This window comes from Pristis pectinata, chromosome 3 (genome assembly GCF_009764475.1).
Source record: "Pristis pectinata isolate sPriPec2 chromosome 3, sPriPec2.1.pri, whole genome shotgun sequence".
Classification (NCBI taxonomy): Eukaryota; Metazoa; Chordata; class Chondrichthyes; order Rhinopristiformes; family Pristidae; genus Pristis; species Pristis pectinata.
The window spans coordinates 110,469,473-110,489,407 of record NC_067407.1 but is presented as its reverse complement, the minus strand read 5'-3'; the positions used below and the strand labels follow the sequence as shown (position 1 = coordinate 110,489,407).

The 19,935-nt window shown below is 38.3% G+C and overlaps 1 protein-coding gene across 2 annotated transcripts in view; it reads left to right on the top strand.

The window, feature by feature from the left end:
* Window positions 1-19,935, top strand: part of gpatch2 (G patch domain containing 2) — a 210,538-nt gene that overhangs the window by 78,913 nt on the left and 111,690 nt on the right. Inside the window, exon 6 of one of the 2 annotated variants that reach the window (XM_052011434.1) lies at window positions 15,537-15,629. The exons of the other annotated variant lie outside the window; for it this stretch is intronic. Coding sequence (XP_051867394.1) covers window positions 15,537-15,593 — 57 coding nt within the window. The 3' untranslated portion in view covers window positions 15,594-15,629. Of the gene's footprint in view, window positions 1-15,536; window positions 15,630-19,935 lie in introns of those variants that run through there. 2 annotated transcript variants of the gene reach the window in all.

The window sequence follows — 19,935 nt, the reverse complement described above, 5'->3', positions numbered from 1 at the left end:
AGTCATTTGGTGAGCTTTTAGTGGTGAGCTGACTGGTTTTTGAGTCTCAATTTGTTTTTGGCTGGGCTTGGATTCTTGGGTTGAAGTTGGATTTTTTTCTCTAAAATTTCTTCCTACTTGGCTAAAATTCAGTAATGGTGGGGCCTATCTCTTTCATTTGGCTTCTGAATGTAAATTAGGATGTCTTCCTTTGGGTCTGTTGAGCACTGCCAAAGAGGTTCTTTGAGGTGTTTTTCATTCCCTGGGGTTACAATGGGGAAAGCCAAGTTATGTCTAAGGAAGATGGAGCTCAGAATATTTTCAGTGATCCATTGCTATCTGCACAGGCCAAGAATAGGCTTGCCATTTTGTGATTCTTTTTGTCTTTAGCATTTATTTCTTGGCGATTTGTTATTCCTGAGCTATGCAAGGAACAGGGAAGAGAGGGATCCACTTCCTGAATGTTGTTTTGCAAAGAGCATAATCTGTGGGAGGTACCACTGATTTCCGTGATTGTCATTTTCAGAGCACTCTACATTCTGTAATTGTTTTACCAATTCTTTTTGTTAAAAGCAATTGTTATGTTTTGGGCTTAAACTCACATTCTTCCATATTTGCTTAATGGAAGCTTTCAGACCATCAGTTTTCCAGGAGTTAACCTGGACATTGTATTGGAGAAAGCATGGTACTTCAGTGAGTATAGAATGAAATAACTCTGAGAGAGATCCTGCTGTGCTTTAAGCAACAATGCCTTGTGTAAGATCCTTAGGCTAAGCAAGTGGATCCATCACAAGTAATGAAAAATGCACTTTGAGCCTTCTGAAAAATTGCAAAGAATATATTGGTAAGAATGCATGTCCTTGCCCTGATATAGCTTCAGTCCAACACCATTCAGAGCACTTTTGTGAGATTTTCAGACCTTTCATCTTTTTCAGGTATTCATGTCCATTTTGTCCATGTGCTGATGTTGTTGAAATCTTGCTTTTCTCTTTCAAATCCAATACCTCTAAATTTTGTATATATTCAGAAAAAAATGCTATGCAGATGAAAGCGAAGATACACTAAACTGGAAAGATCTAACTACTGGCATTTAACTCCACGCAAGAATACTGTGTTCATAATCGTAGGACTGGAATCCAAAGAAAGAATGGGAGAGCATTGTTTTATTGAGGTTTTGAGACTACATATATATTTTATTAATGACATATACTGAAATGCATAAACAATGTAAGCTCTCTTTGAAGGGATTCTAATGCATAATCCACTTCTGTTTACCGTAGTGGTCTGCTACCCACCACGGATTAGTTGTTAATAGTTAACTGGCTGACCTCTCATTCCAGCTGGCACATGCATCTCATGCTTCACGGTCTACCTTGTTGTGACCTTGCACCTTATTGCTCTGCACTTTCTCTGTAGCTGTGACACTTTACTCTATACTGTTATTGTTTTTTTTACCTGTACTACATCAATGCACTCTATACTAACTCAATGTAACTGCACTGTGTAATGAATTGACCTGTATGATCAGTTTGTAAGACAAGCTTTTCACTGTACCTCGGTACAAGTGACAATAATAAACCAATACCAATGTGTCCACTATGAAGGAATGAAGGAGAAATGAATAGCTGCAAATGTGGATGGTGTCTTGCGTACTCTAACTAGCCAGTTGGCAGCATAACTGAAGTACTACCTCAGCTACTGACACTAGTTTTAATGCCCATTGCAGCAGCAGATAGAAAAGATGATCCTGCAGGCATTTTGAGAATGTATAACTTGTCATCATTTGCCCCTTTACAGAAGCTTGGCCACACAACACCATTTGTTTTTGTTGTGATACATTAGTGTATTGTATTTATTGTACTATATATTTTTAAAGACTTTGGGGAAATACAGATAATTAATATCATTCACTCAGTCCTATGAATTGTTTTCTGAAATTAAAACTACAAATTCACCTACTCCTGTAAATACTTTGGCAGGTGCCCAGGAACTACTGAAACAGTTTTGTTCCCTTCATCTTACTCTACCCCAAAACAAAGCACCCAATGGATTTGGGAATCCCTCCAGGGGTCTGCCTCATTAATCTTATCCAAGAAAATCATTCAGGATTGAGGATAGGGCAGGAGTCTCAAACAACCAAATTTTTTGCTAACTTTTCACATAGGTAGATCTGCGATTAGTTTTGGGATTTGTACGTAGCCAAGGTTACCACTGAAAACCCTTGAAAATGTGATTTGTACACTTTTACTATATGTTTAAAGAAGCCTGTTTAATGACAATTCACTAAGCAAATAGTGCTTCATGACTTTTTTTAATCAGTTTGATAAAGCCATTCACAATTAATTGCTGTTCATAAACCTCTGAGGTCTGACTTAGATTTGTGATAATGAACAATTGAGTAATGAAGTCCTATCGCACACTAAAAAATTTCTTAAATTCTATGGAGAGATGTATGGCATTAACACTGTAAGATTAAGGGGATGAATTTCTGCCTGTTGTGATAGAGATATGTACAGTTTTAGTCCTCTTTGGAGAATTATAACTGACTTCTGAATCTGGTATAACATGTGAGAATACTTAATATTCAAAGGTATCCTAACAGCGCAAATGTCTTGTTCAGCCAGAGTTACCATTGCAGCCTTGCATAGGAACTGGCTGCTTGATTTGGACTCTGAGCACAGTTTAGACTGGCTGCTTTAATACCATGAAAGTCTGATGACTCGATTATTTAATCCTTTGAAGCCTATAACTTCTCACAGAGCAACATCTCAGAGCTCCTTATTGGCAGTCAATTGGTGTGTCTATTCCTTCATTGTGCTGACAAGCTGACTAAAATGTCCATGATCTGACAAAAACATGGATGGCATACATTTGGACGTTGATCGATCAAACAATGTGCATAAAGACTTTGACTTTACTACTTGTTTTCTCAGCCCTTTTTAGATGTTTGGCATTATTAGAAAGCAAGTAATAATTTTTAAATAATTTTACAAACAGTCAAATAAATTTCAGATTTCCAGCATCTGCAGTTTTATTTTTAATTTTAGAATAGATCTGATAACATATGATCTCATCAAAAGTTAATCAACTAAGAATCATTAAGTATTGTGCTAAGGATAAGACCACTAAACATTGAACTATTTTTAAAAATTTAATCCCCAGTAACTGCTGCTCTTCAGTGGCAAATCCAAAAGTTGCGGAGTGCTGTCTAAACCTAGATTAACATTTAGATTTGTGTGTTCCTTACAACAACATAATTTACAAAGGCATTGAGCCTTTAATGTAGTAAAACATCCCAAAGCATTTCACAGGAGTTTTATCAAGCAAAATTTACCACACTGTCACATGAGGCAATACTAGTTAACCATCTTGGTTTAAAAGAGGTTTTAAGGATTACCTTAAAGGAAAACTGAGATGTATAGAGGCTTAGTAAGAGAATTCCATGGTTTAGGAACAAAGTGGGTGAAACCAGCCACTCATGTTGGAGCAGTTAAAATGACTGAATTGCAAAAAGCCAGTTTGGAGGAGCCCAGGATTTTACAGAAATATAAGAAAAGGGGATATTTAAAAATGTGGATGAGATTTTCTAAAATTGAGCCGTTGCCACATTGTGGGTTGGAAGACACAGGGATGATGAATAAACTACCCCTTCCTTCCTTCTCTTCACCAGGTACCCCTCACTCTCCATCTCGACCCGAAACTCCGACTGTCCATTTCCCTCCACAGATACTGCCCGTCCTGTTGAGTTCCTCCAGCTTTTAGTTTGTTGCTACCTCTCCCTTTCCTCTGATTATCCTCCCTCCTCCTTCATCCTCTCTCTTATCTCCCTATGTCTCCCGCCTGTTCACTTCTCCCCATGTTCTCTAGTCAGGAAAAAAAATATTTGCTTAATGCTGCCCAAGTTAGGTGAAACCTCAGGAATGGTTTTATTTAGCTGCTGGATGGTGCCAGAAGTTAGCGAAATGACTCCCCAACCCCTCTGCCCAAGTCTCGGAGACAGGACAGTCTGGGAAGTAGAGGATGCCACACACACTGTAATAAATTTCAGATCATCTTTGGGCGTCCTTTGGATTTCTACAAATATAGCTACAATACCTCACCTACAATTTAATAGGTGGCTGTTCAGCAGCGATGCCCAGGAAGCCAGATACAAATTACTAAATTATATTATTTTGCAATCAGTAATAAAATGTCCGTGATTGTAAATCTTATCTTAACAAAATTTCAGTCCCCATCTATTTTCAAATAAATAAAACTTTTAAAAATGTGGAGAATTTAGGTATGAACATTTGAGTTAGGAGCAAGAGTAGGCCATTTGACCCTCAAGCCTGCTCTGCCATTTAATAAAATTATGGCTGATCTGATGGTCATCTCAAATCTACATTTTCCTCTGCCTGTAGTAACTTTTCAACCCCTTGCTAGTTGAGTACTTATCTATGTCTTCCTTAAAAATATTCAAAAACTGCATAAACCACCCTTTGAGAGATTTCCAATGACTCTCAACTTTCTTTGTACATCTGTTCTGTACAACACTATGACTCTATAACTGTGACTTCCAAGTAGAGCATTTTGGAGTTGGTGACCATAATTCGGTAAGTTTTGAGGTAGTTATGGAAATGGATAAGGATGGTCCAGAAATTATAAAAATCACAAAGAATCTCTTTGTGATTTTTATAAACGACCTGGATGAAGAAGTGGAGGGATGGGTTAGTAAGTTTTGCGGATGACACAAAGGTTGGATGTGTAGTGGATAGTAGAGAGGGCTGACAGAGGTTACAGTAGGACATAGATAGGATGCAAAGTTGGGCTGAGAAGTGGCAGATGCAGTTCAACCCAGATAAGTGTGAAGTGGTTCATTTTGGTAGGTCAAATATGATGGAAGAGTATAGTATTAATGGTAGGACTCTTGGCAGTGTGGAGGATCAGAGGGATCTTGGGGTCCGAGTCCATAGGACACTCAAAGCGGCTGCACAGGTTGACTCTGTGGTTAAGAAGGCATATGGTGTATTGTCCTTCATCAATCGGGGAATCGAATTTAGGAGCTGGGAGGTATTGTTGCATCTATATAAGACCCGGGTCAGACCCCACTTGGAGTACTGTGCTCAGTTCTGGTCGTCTCACTACAGGAAGGATGTGGAAGCCATAGAGAGGGTGCAGAGGAGATTTACAAGGATGCTGCCTGGATTGCAGGGCATGCCTTATGAAAGCAGGTTGCGGGAACTCGGCCTTTTCTCCTTGGAGCGACGGAGGATGAAGGGGGACCTGATAGAGGTTTATAAAATGATGAGAGGCATTGACCAGGTAGATAGTCAGAGGCTTTTCCCCAGGGCTGAAATGATTGCCACAAGAGGACACAGGTTTAAGGTGCAGGGGAGTAGGTACAGAGGAGATGTCAGGGGTAAGTTTTTTACTCAGAGAGTGGTGAGTGCATGGAATGGGCTGCCGGCAATGGTGGTGGAAGCGGATACGATAGGGTCTTTTAAGAGACTTTTGGTTGGATACATGGAGCTGAGAAAAATAGAGGGCTATAGGTAAGCCTAGTAATTTCTGAGGTAGGGACATGCTCTGTACAGCTTTGTGGGCCAAAGGGCCTGAATTGTGCTGTAGGTTTTCTATGTTCTAAGTTAATGTTCTGAATTATGGGGAAGGCAGCCTTCAATGTCATAAGTCTGGTCCTGGCAAACGTAGACTGCAGATAAGTCTACACCCAGCATGGGAATTATTAAGAAGTGAAATAATGGAATAACATTCCCCCATAAGGACAACATGTACAGGCAGCAAATCCAAGGAACCCTGGATGTCAAGGGGTATTGAGGCCTGAATTTAAAAAAAGGAAGCATGTGGCAGGTGCAGGGAATTGTAAACCACATACAAAGTGTAGGGGGTACTTGAAAAAGAAATTTTAGGAGGCCAAAGAGGGGGCACGAAATAACACCTGCAAACAAGATTAAGGAAAAAGCTTTGTTTGTGTGCTTAACATCAGACTCCCAAAACATGTGCTTTGCTCTGAGTTCTGTCAAGGCAAAAGATTACTAGGCTGACAGAAAAAATGATTCAAGGGGATCTTGAAACTTCCTTGGAAAAAATGTATCGCCCTCACTGACTCGTGGGAACTCCTGGCCCACAACAGCTCAAAATGAAGAAGTCATGGTCACAGAGATGTGCAGCCCTAGGCCCACTGTGTCATGCCGACCTTTTTGCCCATCTACACTAATCCCATTCGCCTGCACAAGGTCTGTATCCTTCTATGCCTTGCCTATTTAAATGCCTGTCTAAATGTGTCTTAAACGTAATGATTATATCTGACTCCACTACCACCACCACCTCTGGCAGCATGTTCCAGATATTAACTACTCTGTGTTTGAAAAAAAATTCCCTCTGAGCCCTTTTAACCACCGACCTCTCACCTTAAACCTATGTCCACTTGTTTTTTATAACTCTACCATGGGGAAAAATATTCTGAATATCTATCCTATCTATGTGTCTTATAATTTTATATACTTCTATCAGGTGGCCCCTCAGTCTCCTTTGCTCCAGGGAAAACAAACCCAGTTTGTCCAATTTCCCCCCCTATTCAAAGTCCTCAAATGCAGGCAACATTGTGGTGAATCTCTTCTCCACTCTCTGCAGTGCAACCACAGCATTCCTATAGTTTGGTGACAAAAATGCTCACAATACTCCATGCAGTCTCACCAGTGTTATGTAAATTTATCAACTTTTATATTCTGTGCCCTGACATACGAAGCCAAGCATACCATTTGCCGCCTTCACCACCCTATCTACCTGTGTTGCCTCTTTCAGCGAACTATGGACTTGAACCCAAAATTCCCCTGTTCATCAATATTCCTTAGCACCCTACCATATACTATATATGTCCTAACCCTTTTTGACTTCCCAAAATGCATCACCTCGCACTTGTTGAGATTAAATTCCTTCTGCCAATGCTTCACCCAACTTGCCTTGAAGACCTATATCCTGCTATAGCCTTAGACAATCTTTCTAGCGATCCACAAACACCACCAATTTTCTCATGTCTTTCATATCAAATTCATAACTCCCAACAATCTGGAGCATGCAGGGTGGCATTGACAACTTCCTGCCTCCTCAGGACCATGTGGACTGAAAATGGTAGAAGGAGTGCATACGTACCTCTCTGGTTGGCAGACATTGATAATGAAATTCGCCATCTTCTTCAGTGCATCAGCATTGCTTTTGATCATCTGAGGAAAAGATGTTTCAAACTTCAAGTCATCTCGTATACAACCCACTCATCTGCTCCATCCAGTACTGCCTGCCTCACTTGTGGCAGAGGCTATGGATCCCACATTGGCTTCATCAGCCGCTTAAGAACTCACAGAACAAGATTGGAAATAAGTCAGCCTCAGTTCCAGAGGATTGCCCAAGAAAGGAGAGAACGAAATGGGTGAATGGGATTTGGTGCAGGTTAGGTTCACAGCATAGTCTTGGACGAGGTCAAACTTACACAGGGTAGGAAATTGAGAAGAAGCCAGGAGAGCATTGGAAAATAATCATTTTTAGAGTTATTAAAGATGTGTATGAGGCTTTTGGCAGCAGCTGAGTTGAGATAGCATGGTCTGGTTGGCAAAGTTATGGTAGTACATGATCTTGTATGCACATTGACAGAAACATTTTAGATGTGTGATGGCACCAACTAGAATTTAGTGAATCTCCTTTCTTTAAAATAAACGTAAGTATTTAATTTTTGCTATTGCACATTATCCAGTTTTCAGTAGAATTTTCTGTGCTAAATTCTTTGCATAGGTGGCAATAGAAAATGTTCAATGACATCCTAGTAAAGCAATAGGGGGTACCAAATACAATTAGTGACAAACTATTTGACATTTTTGGATTTTTTTTAGTAGTAACAGAACCTGAATTCAGAGTCAGTAAATGATGTCACCAAAATCTTGTTGCAAACAAAATGGCCTAGAAATTAGTCTGCAGAGCACAAAAGAAAATGACATTAGTGCCTTGTCAAGAAATTTTATGTGCATCTCTAAGAGAATTAACGCCAGTCATGAATATCTATGGCATTGCTATCATCAAGTTCCCCACCATCACAACCTGAGGGTCACCACTGAGTAGAAATACAACTGCACCAATCACATAAATATTATGCTACAAGATTAGGGTAGAGGTTGGGTATCCTGCAGCAAGTCACTCACCCTCTAACACCCCACAGTTTTTTCCCATCATCAACAAGGCACACGTAGGAAATGTAATAGAATACTCTCTGCTCACCTGGATGAGTGTAATTTCAACATCTCTCAAGAAGCACAATCCATCCAAGACAAAGCAGCCATCTTGATTTGCACCTCATCAACCATTTTAAATGTTCATTTCTCTACCACCAGCACACATTGAACATAGTGTACAAAGTACATTGCAGCTACTTGCCTAGACATAGAGTTATTCCCTTTATTCTGCCCATTCCTCCCTCATTCTTTGCTGCTACTGAAAACTAACTTTTTTTTACTCTTTCCCAGGTCTGACTAAGGATTCTGGACTTGAAATGACCTGTTTCATTTTCCACAGATATTGTTTGACAGGCTGAGTGTTTCCAGCATTTGTTTTTATTTCAGAATTCCAGCATCTGCAGTTTTTTTTAAATTTTCATTTGTCTAGACTACCCTGACCTCCCAAACCCATGACTTCTACCACTAGGAAAGAAAATGGCAGCAAACACATGGGTACACCACTAACTGCAACTTGCTCTCCAATTCACACGCCATCCTGACTTAGAACTGTATTGCCAGTCCCTCTTCATCATTGTGTCTATATCGTGGAACTCATGGCATTGGCAGAGTACCTTCACCAGAAAGACTGCAGCAGTTCAAGAATGTGGCTGCCTATCATAGTCTTCTGAAGGCAACTAGGGACCCTCACTTTCAGAAACATAGTCTCGAGCTCTCTGCTGATATATGCCTAATATGATATTTTGTTCACATATGCATTACAAAAATTGTTTAAACATCATGGTGGGAAACCTTTGATTCTTGGTTAATAAGACTTAGGCATTCAGAGCTGGCAGAAGCATTTGGCTGCATTTCACAGTTCCCCAAAATGCAGGCAACTTGCTGGCATATGTGCCCCTTCATAAGGAAGATGCCTCCTAGGCGCACTGTTCATTAGTAGCCTGGGAGAACTCTGCCAACCTTTCCCATCATTGTTGCATGTATTCACTCCTTGTCAACACTCCCCAGTAACAAGAAGAGTGCAGATTATATTGTAATATAACCTTTTAAAGGCTGCTTCCTGCAACCATCTGTGAAAATACCTGTTAGCAGCATGGGAATTTTGACAACATCTGCTGTTCCTAAAACAGTAGTATTATAGGAGAAAGTCTAATGGCGCTGTTTCTGAATGGGCACAAATGAATTTCACAATCTTTATCAAGCTTGACAAAACAGAAAACCAGTGTAGATGAATTAGTAGGTCATTACCTCTTCAGAATACTTGAGGATTTAAAGGTTAGTGCTTCTCCATTAAAACTCTCTGCATTATATTTATTTTTAAAGATGTGATGTGTTTTGTTTATTTCATTAAGATAAAGCTTTTAAAGGTGATTTATTCCATAATCTATCATTTGGTTTGGATAGTTTTTTTGAAAATCACAATTTTCTACAAAATCTAATTATTTTTGTGTAAGTGTAATGAACAAAAGCAAATGCCATTTCTTGAAGTGGTTGAAGGATTATCACAGGTCATCTGGTCTCATAAGATAAGGGTGACTTTTGACAGAGCATTCATGAGTTTCTTTTCATAGCTGGCAAAAGGGTAGGGATTTCAACAGACCCTGTCTTTACAAACTCTGTATTTTTCAGCCACTTCATTAGTCTCTGCATTCAGTGCCTCTTTCACTTCCCAGGTTCTGAATATTGTTTCAATGTCCTTTTAGCTGACAAAGATTATTTTATTGCTACAAATGCAACTTTCCATAGTTTATGTCAACAAAGAGCTCTCCAAATAGAACAGGCCGACTAAAGCAATGAAACAGTGTGCTATTGGACTAATCTCTTTCAAACAAAGAATAGCCAGAGGGTGAGAGGAGAGGACATCTGGCGGATAAGGGTTCAGTGTGATGGGGCTGATAATGCACCATCACTTTCCATTTAAAGGGAGCAGAAATAAGTTATCTAATTGTATTGGAATGTGTTTAACAGTGAAGCTGTAAGTTGGTGATGATGTAATATTCAGAGTCAAACTGTGCTATTACATTTCTAGAGCAAAAAAAATTGAAAATTGTTCACTTGGGGTAAGACAAATGGCATTAAATGAGGAAACACACCATGAATTGCAAATGGGCCTGAGTTAATTTGTTGCTACAGTAGTGTTGCCCTACTGCTAAATGAAGGTGGTGTAATTATCTAGCTGGCAGAGATAATGTCAGCACCTCATTCCTCCTTACACGCCTGGTTTTTACATGAGTGCTAATTGAGCTCCAAGGTGACAACTTATATATTCTGATGGTAGCATTTTTATCCTTTGGAAAATAATGTTCTTTTTTTTGAAAAAACAGTCTTTCTCACGTGTAGAGCATGCAAAGTAAAAATACAAGAACATGATGCAAGTGAGTAAATTTAACTTGCAGAGCTAATATTCCCCTCCCTGCAAGCATCATGATTAGTTTGAGTCTAATGATAATGCTTCAGGGAAAAAAGACTCCTGGTTATATCAACAGCTTGCAGTGAAAGGTCTATAATAAGTGGTATGTTACTTTATGTAAATTAAGGACACACAAACAAAAACATTTCAGTAAGTGCAAAATCCAGTTGAGTTGTGTATTCATGATTATAAACAGTTTGATCTGAATTTGGGATTTTTGTGTCAGTCATACAAAATGCATTGCCTTATGTGAATATTACATAAATATAAATATCCATCCAGAAAGAAGTTCAAACCTGTATTTATTAAAATAATCTGAGGTATTCAAAGTATTTCAACTTGCAGCAGGTAAGGCATAATGTCTGAATTAGTTCTCCATTCTTTAGCAGTGTTTTATAGAATCATGTTTTTCTAAAGAAATCTCAGTCCACTTTTTTTCCTGATCAGTCAAAATGCAAGTTCAATATTGGCGAGTGCGCTGAAAATTTACATACACCAGCAAAAAGGAGAAAATGTTATTTTTAAAGAACTTTGAAAAAGATAATTGGAAGCATATCGATTCATTAAGGAGAGAATGGAAACAATTAAAATAGGATCAAAAGCAAACTAAAATATTGGGTGATGAATTGCTGCAGGTATGTTGAGAAGCATATAGTGTCTGATTTTTCATATCTAACAAGGCTGATGATTTCCGCTATCTTTTTCCTCTGCAGTACGGAATTTATTTCCTCATTTCTCAAGTGATATCAGGAGACTTGGTTACATGATCAGGAAAGAGATTTAAAATTTAAAGACATGTATGAGAGATAGCTATATTGATTGTATTTGAACATTAGTTTGGAGTTGAGCATGGTATAATAAACTAAATAAAAATCCTGTGGTCAATGCACTTCATGGAAGGTTGTTGTGTCCATGTAGACTGGAGTTTTCTACAGTGCTACAGTAATTATGAAAGCACTTTGTTGTCTGTGAAGGACTTCACTGTGTCCTAAGGTCAAGAAAGGCATTACACTAATCCAAGTCTCTTTTTAATAATTTTTCTCTCATCAATTGATTGACTGAGATCATGGACCACTTTGGTTTTCCCTAAAGATATTTCATGTTGGAAAAATCAGATTCTATATTCCGCTAAATCTTTTGACAGCTAACACTGATGATTGTATGAATCTATTTCATTAAACGTGGATAAATCATTGATACCTGCAGAACAGAGCTGCAAGCCAATAGGTGTAAACTATGGATGTGCGCTATGTATGTCTTGCAAGCTAGATTTTTTATGCTAAACATTTTACAAACTTTCTTAAACATTTAAGTCTCCTGTTTCTTCAATATTTGTATTTTTTCTAAATTGGTAGAAATTATGTAGACCAGTACTCAAAGGTGGTTTCTGTTACAATATTATGGCTTAATGCTCTTGATCATCATAGTTTGTAGGTGACAAAGAACAAAGTTAGCACCTGTATAAGAGAAGCGCACATTAGAAAAAAACTAACCACATTTCCCCAGCCATCCCATAGTTGGCCAGCAATTTATTCCACTCTGGATCAGCATGTTCTTTACCATGCCTGTACCCACCCTGACATGGCCAGTCACTTTTCTACTTGGCTTAACTGAGATTTGTTCCTAGCATTACAACATCCCAGTCTTCAGCAACATTCTGCTGAGTTTGCTGTCTCCTCCTCTCCACACTTCCCACTTCACTCAAAGAAGGCACAGTGCTCAGTTTTGAGGTCAAAACAGCAAAGCCAGAGAAACCCTTAAAATTGAGCATGAATTTGAAAATGAATTGTACATTAAATTTATCTTTGTGATGTTATCCATAAAAAGATCCAGTAGTGTTACTAAAAATAAAATCTTCCCCCTTGTATAGAAGACCTCCCTTCTGTGTTGCTCCACTTTATTAAGACTGGAATTTCGCTGTCTGAGGAATTCCAGATGTAAATTTGTGCGTTATTCGTTCTATAGGAACATCAGGTCAGTACATTAACCAGCTAATCTAAATCCCCGATAAAACAATTTATGTTCACAGTATGCTAGATTTTTTCCTATTGGTTGTGAATGGGTGATGAATTTAGTATTAAGTTGATATAGATTCCTACCATGGATCTAAAAAGTGAGAGTCTGAGGTAACCAACAAAAAAGATCAACAATGAATCTGCAAAAACCCAATCATGGAGACCATTTTAATTTCATTATCATTCCAGATAGGCTCAAGCAAATAAAACAAGTCTGTATAAAAACACTCAGGTGATGACGGATATGATATGAAACACAACACCTCAAATTCTAGCTCTTAAAACTGTTTAAAACTTCAGTATCCTGCTAGCTTTCAGCTTTAAAAAGAAACTATGAGCATTTTTTTTGAAGGCTATTGATTAAATAATGTGCTGCCTGAAGTTATGGAACAATTCTTTTCTTAAGTTTCTAGTTAACCCTCAGCTGCATCTGCTGCTTTTTTTAATTGATGACCTTCAGGCAAGCTTCAACTCCTTCAGAATCTTAATTTTCTTTAGCAAATGACCTGATTCAAATCTCTGAGCCAATCATTCTTTTTTTTTATTACCTTTTTCTGGTACTATAGGCAAGATTTCGCTAGAATGGCTCTTTTGTAATGTGCAGGTTAAAGATTTTTATCTTGCAAGACAATTCATACACTATAATTACAGTGGTACCAAATGAAGGATTCCTGCTTTCATGTCATAAAATGATTTTGTTAACTTCGGTAATTGAACATGTATTTTGCTACTTGAATAGAAGAAGTAACATTACAAATCAAAATATTACATCAAACCTAGATTGTGCATGACTAAAGTTCTAATGTGTAAAATTGTAGCATGTTACAATGAAGCATCTTTCTATAAAACAGCAATTAATCGACAGGATGAAAGAATAAATAGTTTGACAAATACACGATTACATTTTTATTTAATATGTATTTTCAGATTTTGCAATTCTGAGGTTTATTAATGTTGTATGATTCCTTTGGTTGTCATAAATGAAAATAGTGGAAGTAGTTTAAGAGCTCATCCCTCTACACAGCTTGAGAGCTTGGGAAAATGAGAGAACATTTTTTTTAAAAGTGGGTAAGAACAGAGGATGACATTGACACAATTACCTGCAATCCTTTGTTGTTACTGTTTCTAGTAAATAATTATTTGATTTGGAATTCTAAAATTCTGGTAAGTTACTTGTAGTTCACAAGTTTCAATATTATTGAAGTATTTAGTGTTAACAATGCTGTTACAACTTTCAGTAAATGGGTATAAAATTTGAATAATTCACCAGCCAAAATAGTCTGGAGCTTAACCAGCCTAGAACAATGATGTCTCCATTCTGTGTTCCCTCCCCAGCCATCTGAGCATTATGCAGCCATCTGAGCAGCAGCCTTATTTTTGACTTGGCCCTTTGTCAGCCCAATATGCCTACTGACAATATTTGAATGAGAATTTGGAAAAGTGACAAGAGATTAAACAAGAAAGCTAGGTTGGGGAAAAATAAACTGCAAGAGCAAGGAATTGTTTGGGAAAACTGATGGGAAGAATGAAAAGTGATTAAAATTAACTTTTATTGGTTAAAATATCAAAGCATAGAAATATTTTCAAATTTTGAAATATTGAGTAACTGTCATCCATCACAAAGTCAGATTTATTAATTTATTGTAAGATATTTATGAAAATCAACTGTGCTTGATTAAGTTGTTATGATATGTGTTAAAGTAATACTTAAACAAGCCAACATATTACACTAAATGTTCCAGCTTATGGTGTCCTTCTGATGATGGAGGTGGGGTGAAAAAGCCATTCAGAATTAGATATTGTATAATGGTTTTTGTTTTGCATCTGTTTAGCCCAAAGTATATACTCTGGTTCAGCATCGATCAATATAATTAAACTATAACAAAAACTGTGATTGTTACTTAAATCCTTGCCATAGAATATTTTTCTAAGTTGTGTACAATATAAGTGGACGTTACTATTGTCTTTATTGTACCATAACTTGCAACATTATGCAACATTCATTATGAAACATAAACTGAAAGGCTTTTCATTGCTGTAGGTGTAATTTCTGGACAAATGCAATAAATAGGCAAATATTTAAAATAACCTACGGGTTTAATTTAGATAAAATGCAGAAACACATGATACATCTTTTGCAATGCAATTAGCCAATATCCTATATTTCTTGACTATAAGGCAAAAAAAAACAATGTCACAACTATCTGCATCAGCTCACTTTTCTACCTAAGCTGTTCAAAGCTTTCAAAATTTTTAAAATGCACATAATTCTGTGGTGTTGAGAGGACAGACCTCATTATGTGACTGAGAAGTAGCCTTCTGGAGAGGGAGTCTGGAAGATGGGTACCAGACTCTGAGCTGTCAATCAGCATCCTCATCCTGATTGGCACACAGGTAAGTAAATTTTGCCCTGATTACCATCTACCGCCTTCAGCTGATAAATCACTACTCTTCCATGTAGAATAATATCAATAGCTGATAAATCAGAACTCCATGTTGAATTCCATATCAGCAAGGGCACAGAATGTGCACAGTCCTGCCACCATTGATTTAGTCAGTAATGATATGGAGTTACCACCACTCAGTCCTTATGGAGACTGATCCTACCTTCACATTGAATCTTCCTCTATTGTATCATTGTCTTGTGCCTTATTTACATGAAGGGATAAAAGAGAAGCTATGGTGATATCATCAAATTATCTCTGCATCCATTCATCCTGTATGTAAATATTATACCTGGTCCCTAATCACTTCCCCTTCATTCCTCCCATGTTCAAGTAGGAGCATCTAGCTTTCAGTAGCATCATCTTCAGGATGGTCAGATACATAGCCTCATATCTACAGCTGTTTGGTGTCTCTCAGAAGTGGGCTGTAATGTAATGTAAGGCCATGAATGTAAACCCCACTGTTTTCCAGATTACAATGTTAAATCAGCTCTCCATTCCTCTTGGAGGATGTCAGCAGACCCTGTGAAGCACATTGAAGACACAAGAGACTGCAGTGCTGGAATCTGGAGCAAAAAAAACAAACTGCCTGATCTGCTGAGTTCCTCCAGCAGCTTGTTTTTTGCCTGTGAGTCATTTGAAGTTCAATAATTTTCCATGGTGTTCAGGCCAAAAATTCTCCCTTGATTCACAGCACCAAGCTCAGGCCACCTGATCATTTTTGCTGGCTTTTTGTGTGAATACAAGGTGGTTGTTACACTTCGTGCTTTACAGAAACAATTATACATTAATTAGCTGTAGAACACTTGGGTAGCTTAAGGTACTCCAAAGAGCAGCTAGACAATGCAGAAACACACTATACACCTTTTGCAATGCAATTAGACAATATCCTATATTTTTCAACTACAAGGCAAAATAAAAACAATGTCACAACTATCTGCAAGCATCAGCTCACTTTTTCTACCTCACTGACTATCAACACAGGCGTACCTCAAGAATGCGTGCTTAGCTCACTGCTCTACTCTGTCTACACTCATGACTGTGTGGCTAAACACAGCTCAAATGCCATCTATAAATTCACCGACAACACGACTGTTATTGGTAGAATCTCAGATGGCGATGAGGAGGCTTGCAGGAGTGAGGTAGATCAGCTGGTTGAGTGATGTTGCAACAACAACCTCGAACTCAATGTCAGCAAGATCAAGGAACTGATTGTGGACTTCAGGATGGGGGAGTTGGGAGAATACATACCAGTCCTCATTGAGGGGTCAGCGGTGGAAAGGGTGAGCCGCTTCAAGTTCCTGGGCATCAGAAAAGGGTCCTGACCCGAAACGTTGACCGCCTGCTTTTCTCCATGGATGCTGCCTCCTGGCCTGCTGAGTTCCTCCAGCATCATAGTGTTTTTCATCCAGATTACAGCATATGCAGTATTTTATTTCTCTGAAGATCTATCCTGGATCCAACACATCGATGCAATCACAAAGAAGGCATACTAGCGGCTCTATTTGGTTAGGAGCTTGAGTAGATTTGGTATGTCACCAAAGACTCTTACAAATTTTTATAGATGTATGGTGGAGAGCATTCTGACTGGTTGCATCATGGCTTGGTATGGAGCCTCCAATGCATAGGATTATTGCAAGAGGATAAAGAGGGTTATAGACTCAGCCAGCTCCATCATGGGCATAGCCTTCCCCACCATTGAGGATGTCTTCAGGAGGTGGTGCCTCAGGAAGGTGGCATCCATCATGAAGGACCCTCATCATCTGGGACATGTCCTCTTCTCATTGCTACCATCAGGGAGGAGGTACAGGAGCCTGAAGACCCACACTCAATGATATAGGAACAGCTTCTTCCCCTCCACCATCAGATTTCTGAACAACCCATGAACACTACCTCATTATTCCTTTTCTTTTAAACTACTTATTTTTATAATTTATCGATTTTTACGTCTTTGTACTACTGCTGCCTCAAAACAACAAATTTCACATCGTATGTCAGTGATAATAAATCTGATTCTGATTCTTTCTTTATGTTGTGATACAGAGAAAAGTAATTTTTTGTAATGAAGCTTTAAGAAAAAAATTACAGTTAGATTACTATCTCTGAGGTCAGATAGCAGTTGTGGGAGGTGCTTGTGAAGTACAAAACATCCATTAATGGAATTTCACATCGATTTTGCCTGTGTGTCATGTACACTGTTGTACTGGAATCCTTTATTTCAGAAGTGAATAAGGTAGGGCAGGTGATCATTTTGCAAAAATCAAAATTAGTTTTCTCAAAGTTAGTTTACATTAGCTTAGTTTATATCTGAAACTTCATATGAACATCAGAATTTTTTATATTCTGTAAACTGAGCTGAGCTCAGTAATTAAAGTAAGTGAATAATGGAATCCATGTGTCATTTGAATTTTTTTAATTTACACTTGGATTATTTACAGTAACTGTTTTTATTTGAGTGCCAATTGTGCAATTGTCTACTAGTTACTGTGTTCCCAATTATTTGAAAATGAAATAAATCTAACACTTTTTTTTATGAACTTCACTTTCACATAAACGTTTGCATTTTGATTTAGAAATAAATCCAGCTGCCAGGAGAGCTGCTGGATTCCAGTACCTACAAAACCCTACATTTTGCTACTGAGCATTTCCAAATGCCAAACTGCTCCTTAAGTGAACTATCAAATTAAAGACCCTTCCCTACCCCAAGGATGTTCCCACCCCCCACCCCCATTTTTAGCAGCACGCCTTTGTCACATGTCATTGCAAGGATGATTAGACCCAGAACTGCATGTGGCCTAACCATTGTTTTATGTAGCTCTAAAACAACCTTCCTGTTCTTGTATTCTTTGCCAAGGCAAATAGAGAGAAGTATGCTGCATGCTTTCTTAACTGTGCTATCTATCTTTATCACTACCTTCAAGTCTGTGGGCCATCTATGAGCATGCACTCCATGATCCCTCTGTTCTTCTACACTTTTCAATAAAAACTTAAGAACATTATAAATAAGAATAGCAATAGGCAATTTAGCCTTCAAGCCTATTCTGTCATTCAGTAAGATCATGACTGATCTGATTTATGGCCTTGCTTCTCTGATCTCTCTAACCCTGATTCCTCAAAATCTATCTCACAGTTGAGTATACTTAATAACTCTGTATACACATATCTCTGGGATAGAGAATTCAACATTTTCACAGTCCTCTGAGCAAAGAAATTGCATGTTGCCACTGTCTTGAACAGTGAACGCTTTACTTAAGACTATGCTGTTTGGTGCTAGATCTTTACAGCTGAGAAGCCACACCTACCCTGTCAGATTCCCACTATTTAAATAAGATTATCATTCATTCATCTTACTCCAGGGAACGTAGGCCCGTTCTGCTCATTCTTTCCTCATAAGACAACCCCTCACATCAGGAATAAATCTAATGAACCTTCATAGCACCAATAACAAGCCACAGTAATGTGGTTAGCGTAACGCTATTTCAGCACCAGTGACCCGGGTTCAATTCTGGCCACTGTCTCTAAGGAGTTTGTACGTTCTCCCTGTGTCTGTGTGGGTTTCCTCCGGGTGCTCCAGTTTTCTCCCACATTCCAAAAGATGTATGGGTTAGGAAATTGTGGGGGTGCTATGTTGGCGCCGAAAGCGTGGCGACACTTGTGGGCTTCCCCCAGAGCACTCTACGCAAAAGATGCATTTCACTGTGTGTTTTGATGTACATGTGACTAATAAAGATATCTTATCTAAATAAAGAGACTAAAATCGCAAGTGGTATATCAGTTAGGGTCTCACCAAAGCCCTGCTGAGCTACAGGAAGACTTGCTTACTCTTGTACTCCATCTCTCTAGATGAAAAGGGTAACAATCCATTTGCCTTAATTACTTGCCATAAATTCCTGTGTTTATTGTATAAGGACAGAGAGATCTCTCTGAACATCAACATTTAATATTCTCTTGCTATTTAAATAAACCATTATTTTTCTATTCTTCCTACTAAAGCATATAACTTTGCATTTCCTCTTTTATACACCATCTGTCATTTCTCTGCCCAATCTTAACCAGTCTAAGTTCTGTTGTGTCCTTGCAATTTACTTTCTCACCTATCATTATTTAATCAGAATGTTTTCATTTGTTTTGTTTGCACTCACAAAGTGCATTATCTCCTATTTCTGTGGTTTGAATTTTTTTTTACCATGATTTGACAATTCCAATTGTGAACGGTAGTGGACTTTTAACATATGGAAGGAGGTGAAGGAAGTTCCATAAATATTCCCACCCTCAAAGATGGTGGAGCCCAGCATGTAACTGCAAAAGACCACAAAAGCCCTGGGCCCAAAATATTTAATTACCCAAAAGGAAATATTAGCTAACAAGCTACTTCCATTGAAACTTACAAACTGTGATCAATTATGAATTCACAAGGTACAGCTGTGTAAAGGAAGACTGCTCTAGATTACAGGCAATAATTGGGTCTGCTGTTTGTACCTGAATATAAATGTATTTGAAAAGTTGAGATGGGGCCTGCAGCAGAACTTGTGAGTATGCAAGTTCACATATAGTAACTCAGCAGAAAACAAGGACTGTGTGTGTGTGTGTGTGTGTGTGTACTGTAGGTTTATGGTGAGAATGGTTAGGTTGCCCGGACAGCAAGTTCTGGCCATTCATTTCATTGATTTGCACAACTCATATTTGCTAACATTGTAACTAATAGTCAAGTTCCTGCTGAATGATTGCACATTTCTTAAAGAACTGACACAAAAGGCAGGTGACACCAAGGAATTCTCCCAGTTTTGTTAAAACTTACCTGTTCATGTTTTGAGAATTCATAGATGGCCATTCACCACTTAGCTTCAGACCCTTCGAACATTTTCTTCCTC